The sequence below is a fragment of the Pholcus phalangioides genome, unplaced genomic scaffold, assembly GCF_987345545.1.
Source record: "Pholcus phalangioides strain wild (caught in Gottingen) unplaced genomic scaffold, Ppha-v1.0 ptg000039l_1, whole genome shotgun sequence".
Lineage (NCBI taxonomy): Eukaryota > Metazoa > Arthropoda > Arachnida > Araneae > Pholcidae > Pholcus > Pholcus phalangioides.
The window spans coordinates 27,031,988-27,038,947 of record NW_028301625.1 but is presented as its reverse complement, the minus strand read 5'-3'; the positions used below and the strand labels follow the sequence as shown (position 1 = coordinate 27,038,947).

The following is a 6,960-nucleotide window of genomic DNA, read 5'->3' as shown; positions in this document are numbered from 1 at the left end:
AATGTGGCAGTTATAATGCGGATCAGGAAAATTTTAAAAACCGCTTAAATGATTGAACGGAGATTTTTCCCATAGGAAAACATGGGAAGCCAAGATCGTGCAACCCCCTCCCCCCCAAGTTCGGCCACCTCTTTTCTACATTTGCAGCATAGTGTGTTTAATGTATTTTTGTGGCTCTGCTGCGTTCGCAGTTGAGACACTTGACAGCCCATATTCACGTTACCCATATTCATTTCATCATATCTAACGTCCATTATCTATGCTCATCCATAGACATAAAATTGAATTTCATACATTTTGATCCATGCGCGACAAGGACTTAGTCCAGAGCTCGGCAAAGCTAAAAATTTGCTTTTAAAACCAATCGTGCGTTAAGTCCCTTTTTCTTCTGAAGTAGGCCTATTGTTGTGTAAAAACTAAAAATACATAGGTTGATTCCTCGACTTATAACCCTGTTTGCCTCTTCTACTGGGAATTTCCTTAAGGGAAAAACAGCAAATTCAAAATCATGACTAAAGATTTTTGAGAAACAAAAGCGATACAAAGAATCGAATTTATTAAAAACAAATTAAAAATAGTGTATACCTTAAGAACATGTGAAAAATTCTGTAACCCTAAGTGAAATGTATAAAAATTTCAGAAAATCGAAAACAGCGCAACAGTAAAAATGTCGTGCCTTCATCACCGTGTATCAGTCTTAACCACCTTCGTTCAACAGTTTGAAATCGTATTTTTAGATGTACCCAAGTGATACAATACTTAAAACGTGTATATATGTATAAAAGCGAAAAACAAATATTGCCCCTGGATTTGCATGCCATTAAAAATACAGCACTTGTAAAAATGTATACATATAACATATATATATGGAATTCAAGATTCAACATAACGCATTGATATGATTATTTGCATTTGCCAATGGATGCCGAGGAAGCCGTGAAGCTGTGATTTACGTGTTTCCCTTCCAGATACATGATGTAATAATATGGATTTTTGTCCATCGAAATAGTGATCTTGGTATTATCAACGATACGACCATCGTATGCAGCGTAAGCTGCGAATGCTTCGGCAAATAATGAAAACTTCAGTTGGACGATAACATCTGGGGCGTTGATGCGACGGTATTTCTTGATAGATAGTAGATTGCCGAAATCACCGAAAAGCTTCAAAGCGAGTTCTTCATAGTTTTCTGGAGGGCCTGAAAAAGTCACGGATAATGAAGTGTTCTCGGATGTATTCTGACTCTGCGAACTCATCCTTTGGAATTCTGGGTTCATGAGCGTAAGCTGCAACTTGAGGATTTCTTTGACATGATCTTCCAAGTGATATACTCGGAGGAGTTTGTTGTAAAGGTAAAGATTATGGTAATCATTCACGAACCTGCGAGCAACACAGCTATCAACGAACACCACAACAGCCTTACGCCTGTTTCGTCGGTAACGATCACGAGCAAAAAACTTCTCCACAACAACCGGGTCATCGTCGTGCAAATCTAAAGCATTCCAGATTTCTGAGATATTTACCGTTGCGTCTACCTCTGTTATTAGCACCATATTGGAAAGAGTATACCCAAAGCGATTGAAGTATTCATCTTCATTCTTTTTCGATTTCCTATCGGAAGAAAAACGCCAAAACATAGGATTAGTTGACTAGAAACATGAATAGATCAGCGGTTCACAACCTTTTTTGACTCGCGGAGCCCTTTTTCAGTATACAAGAGTCGTCTAGATAAGTAAGGTAAAATGTTCACATTTTTTTTGGAAAAATTTATTTTTCAACAGTATCCTTCAAGCTCTACACACTTTCAATTATTAATTCGAAAAATTGCATCAATCTTCGCTGTTTCATCTGCAGCTGTTCTTTCAAATTTCCCAGAAATATCACAATGTTCTCCAATTCCCTTGGACAAATTTGATGTCCTTCTGGAAATAGTCTATATAGACAATGCCTTGAGAATCCCAATAAATGTGGCCATATCTGTGTCAGTAGACAAAACTGCCTTTGCGGTGCCATTCCACCACTTCACCAAACACCAACTCTGGCCATATCGCTATATTGCAATTTACTGCCATTAGTGAGATGGGTTGGAAGTGAAGGCGCTGCCTATCGGTGGTCGCCTCGAGTTCGTCAGGGAAAATATCTTATCTATATCCTCCCTTGGATTCGAACCCGGGTGCCGTTCCACCACTCGCCCTCTATTGCTTTGATTGTTGTTTTGACTCTGGCGTATAGTGGTGAATCCATGTTTCACCCATAGGCAAAAATCGACGCCGAAAGTCAAGGCTTACGAGGCAAACTTGACAGATTTCCTTTTGCTTTCCTTCTTTTACTTTTGGTCAATCGTGATAAATCCCTGCACCCATCTTGGACAAAGCTTTTTCATTTTTAATTTCTCGTATAGAATATTGTGAAGTTCTATTGAGATGCCTGCAATATCAGCTACCTCAAGTGATTTCAATCTGCGATCCTCCATGATACGTCAGCTCGCAATCGGAAAAAATAATTCTTGAGAAAAAAATATGTAAGAATTAGCGAAGGTTTCGCAATTTCAAATGTAGCAGTTATAATGCGGATCAGGAAAATTTAAAAACCGCTTAAAGGGCTAACGCATTTCATTTAGCTGGGAACACAATTGTGAATTTCGAATCATTTTACTGGTGCGACTTATACACCAGAAAGCATCTCTTGTTTCGGTTAGAATTTCGTCTCGAGCCAACCGAGGGTGTGCATGAATTAATGAGTGAACGTCATTGCTCACTCCGTTGCTCACTCAGATTCGCTCGCTCACTCATTTATTCACATTCACTAGGTCCCGCACTCTATTCATGCACTCATTTATTCACTCGATTTCTCGGTCATAAGCTTAAGAATACACGTGGTGACGAACTGCTGTCTGTTTGTTTTCCCTGCAATGAATTTTCCTTTCGGTGAACTGGGGGGTGGCAGTAAATTTTAAGAGGACTATTTGTACATTTAGAAGACACCAACGAATAAGGCAAATACACAAAAAATAATAAAAGTCCTAATGCATTTCAACACCAATGGGTGCCGTCTTCAGAGGAAAAATTTAAATTTTTCCTCTGAAGACGGCACCCATTGGTGTTGAAATGCATTAGGACTTTTATTATTTTTTGTGTATTTGCCTTATTCGTTGGTGTCTTCTAAATATTCTTGGGCAAAGTGGATCAACTCTTCTATTTGTACATTATACAAAAATGACGTTATTCTACGAAAGGCCCCATAAGGACACTTTTCTAGTATGCGTATAATTCCTTTTAATAGTCTTATGGCTGCATATGAGTAATCACGGAACACTGAAAATGAAAATGAATTAGAGTAAATGAAAGTCTCGATAATCCGAGGTGAATGGGCCAGAGGATACCTCGGATTATTGAAAACTTGGATAATAAAAAACCACGATAGAAATCGGCTTTTTGTGAGGAGTGGGCATAGACTTACGTTTTTGTTTCACCCTTTACTCTCACCTCTTTTGTTTTTAATTTAATGGCTTAATTCCGTGAATATCAAACTTTTTTCACCTGCGACTCCCTTGGCCTTACTATCATTTATCCGCGGCTCCCCAGGATAGTTTAGAAAAGAATTACTTCAAAGCACTGAACAGACACAAAATACTACACTAAGGGTCTTCGACGAACGGCTCGTGGGATAATTGTAGCCTGCCGAGCTCTTTGATAACGTGTATAGTATAGCTCAGCGACTGGCAGCCTGGCTAAAGTGTCAAATATGGCTCGTGGTATCAGCAGTTAAAGACCGCTGCACATAAACTCTTCGCGACGCCCAAATTAGCTGCGGCACACACTTTGAGAACCACTGGCTTAGTTCCTTAAGATCTGCCAACACCGATGGCCTCTTCATAAGGGAGGATAAGAGGGCTCTCGTACCCCTGAGGCCCCATATGCCATTTTTTTACGCTATAAATTTACTATAGAACTATACTTGTGGGGAAATTTTTGGCATGGAGGGTCCACCGAAGACAGTCTAGGGATCAATACCCCTTGAAACTGAAATTCCTCTTATTCGTCGGGAAAAAAAAAAACGTGAAGGGATTTTGAAAAATTCTAGTATCTTGGATTATCCCTAACCTCGAACTTTCGAGACGACTATTAGCAGGGCCGAAACTAGGGGGGGGGGGGGGGAATCAAGTTGGTCTGGAGCCCCAGACTCAGGATTAGAGAGGGCGCAAATTTCTCTTTACGTTACAGGGGGCGTCAAAATGCATGCCTTCCCATGGCCCCCTCAAGGGCAGGGCTCTAGCCCAGGTCAATTCTCTTTGTTTTTCCACGCTAAAAATCAACTATAGAAGGGCCCGTGAAAAGTCTGACCGGGGGCCTGCAAAAGATCCCAGCCTAGGGGCCGTGCTCCAGGATGTGGGGTGGCTATGCTTGCCCAAGCTGACCGAGCATCTAGTTGCGGCCCTGACTGTACGTACATCCAGGGACGTATGTGCCCCTTCCAAAAGTCGATCCAGCGTAAGGTTTGGCGATAAAAGATATTTTTTCCGGAGAAATTGATTTACCAACCTTCAAAAATCATTTAAAAACAACAAATTGATTAAAATAGCAAAAATGGTATTTTCTTTCGAAATTTTAATTTTTCTCGCTAAAATGCATTTTTTAAAATTTTCGGTCGGTGCGTCTCTGTGTACATCTCTTATTTTATCTTTCATTTTTGGATAGTAGGCCATACTGTAATTGCAGCTAGTTATTTGCCAAGGATCAATAACTTAAGGGATAATCACCTAAATTTCGTTCAGAAATTCCAGACTTTTCGTATATCCCTAAAGATAAGGACTAGCTATAAAGCTAGACTTCCTGGCGCCACATCCAGTCGCAACAACTGGTAAGCAGACCATGTCTAGATGTAATGCGAATATCATAAATTTGGCGAGACAAGTAATGTGATCCGTTGAGTTTGGTGAAATTTTAGTAATTTACTAAAAATAGTGAAATATTAGAAATTTGAGTAAAAATTTTCAAAATAAATTTGAATGTTACAAATTATGGACTTTGCTACTGGTTTTCTGAAATTCAACCGATCGGTGGTGCGAAAACGATCGCTAACTTGCATGGGAATTAAACTTCAAAAATTTATAAAAATAACTAGAAACCATTAACTCCCCGGCCCAGAGACATATGTAGCGGGGGGGGGGGGGGCACGAGCTCCTTATGCTCCCCTAGTCAACCGAAAACTTATTTTTTAAATATTTTTATAAAAATATCGAGAAAAACTTTTACATGCCATTTTTATGAATTTTTGAAAAAGCTGGTAATCCAAAATTTCTCTGAAAAAAATTCCTTTTGCACCCCCCTCCTCCTCCTCTACCCCCAAGGTCGATCCTGCGCAAGTCCCTGCTCCGGCCATTATGAAAATCCCGATGATTGATCACAATGCTTTATCGATTATTAAATTTTCACGATTAATTATTATCACATTAAAAATGCTTTAATTTTGAAATGAGTTATAACACTATGAAAAGTTAAAAATTCCGACATACGACAAATCGTGGTTCGTATATTACGCTATACGAATGGTACATTATGAAAAAAAAAAAATTCACAAATTAGATCCATATAATGAAATTTATACATCAAATTCTTAATAAAATTTTCTTTTGAAATAGGAATTGACAAAGAAAAAATAATTCTCACCTTCCGATCATTTGGCCCATGTCTGAAGTTCAATTATCAAATATAAATCAGGATTTTCTTTCACAAGTTCTTATTTTGGGTTAAAATATCCAAATAAAAATTTTTAAAAAATGTATATATTGTATAAATATAAAATTAAAATTTAATATTCACTTTGAACAATGTTTCCATGCCTCATGAATATATTTAAAATCACTCAATCCCGACAGAACTTTCTTCACATTTAACACATGCTGCTCATTTCACTCTTCCTCGCCGAAGGAAATGAAATAATGATCACACAAATCCGAGTAAATTCGGATACGAAAGAAAAAAGGCGCCAAAAAGGAATTATACAAATGAAAAAAAAAGTTGCGCCAAAACATTGTTATATATATATATATATAATGTCTGAGTTTTTTTTTCTCCTCTGCATTACATCACACATAGAAGCACACTTGGACATGTGATCACGCCCAAAAATTTCATTGCGCCTAAAAAGATTCGGAAAAAGTGCGTTCGGTTTGTTTGCTTAACATGTACGTTTTGAAATGGATTTTTTTGGGTTTTTTCTATTTACATCGGCCTTAGGGAATCATTGAGCAATTGGTCACGGTCAGTTGTGAGCAGATGAGACTAGGAGGTATAGTTTTAGGCCGAGCATAAAAAAATCGCTTATATGCTTTTTTCTTTCCCAAGCCGGGATTCAATTCCCAGCTTCTCGTCACATTCAGTGAGTTTTACGAAAGATCTAAAATAGAAGAAATAAATCCATTAAAAAATCCATGTCAGAAATACCTGTGATAGAACATCTGAAATTGATAAAAGTACATGAATAAAATACTCAAAAAGAATAGTTTTTAATCACAATTTACTAAATTAAATGCAATCGAACTTGGTTAATTCGAAGTTCGAAGTCACTGGAAAAAAGTTCGAATTATCTACAATTCGAGTTATCCAACTTAATCTATCCTGGATCTGTAAAATGACTACATATTGCAACTTAATCATCAACATTCACAGAGGATAATTATCAATTGTTAAAATTTTGTCATAAATTACAGAACCGCTTCCCAAATTTTAATAATTTAAATTATAATGTATATAATTGATCGTAGCTGCCACATTATTTCGCTGTTCTGGAATCAGCATCACTGCAGAATTTCTTGACAATGTTCAAAGCCTGATTTACGGAAACAGTTCATGATCATCCGTTACGAAACTGTTTCCCTAATTTTGCTGATCACTCTTATGCTATCAAGGAAATATTTTTTCATTAACGTATTACAATCTGAACTTTCCGATAATTTCC

At 37.6% G+C, this 6,960-nt stretch overlaps 1 protein-coding gene across 2 annotated transcripts; it reads right to left on the bottom strand.

The window, feature by feature from the left end:
• Nucleotides 1-537: 537 nt before the first annotated feature.
• On the bottom strand, nt 538-6,024 carry LOC149065782 (uncharacterized). 2 transcript variants are annotated; one of them, XM_089253929.1, is made up of 2 exons: nt 5,670-6,024; nt 538-1,611 (listed from the first exon to the last, which is right to left on the bottom strand). In XM_089253929.1, exons 1-2 carry the CDS (start codon nt 5,687-5,689, stop codon nt 903-905), a joined length of 729 nt encoding a protein of 242 aa, XP_089110055.1. In that variant the 5' UTR covers nt 5,690-6,024; the 3' UTR covers nt 538-902. The 2 variants fall into 2 exon arrangements, with proteins under 2 accessions (XP_089110055.1, XP_089110056.1); XM_089253930.1 differs by having other exon boundaries at nt 5,823-5,947.
• Nucleotides 6,025-6,960: the final 936 nt, after the last annotated feature.

Coding starts and splice junctions, on each gene's coding strand:
- LOC149065782 (XM_089253929.1), bottom strand. CDS start 5,689: ATGGGCCAAATGATCGGAAG. Junction 1,612..5,669: donor ATGGGCCAAATGATCGGAAG/GTGAGAATTATT, acceptor TTCTTCCGATAG/GAAATCGAAAAAGAATGAAG.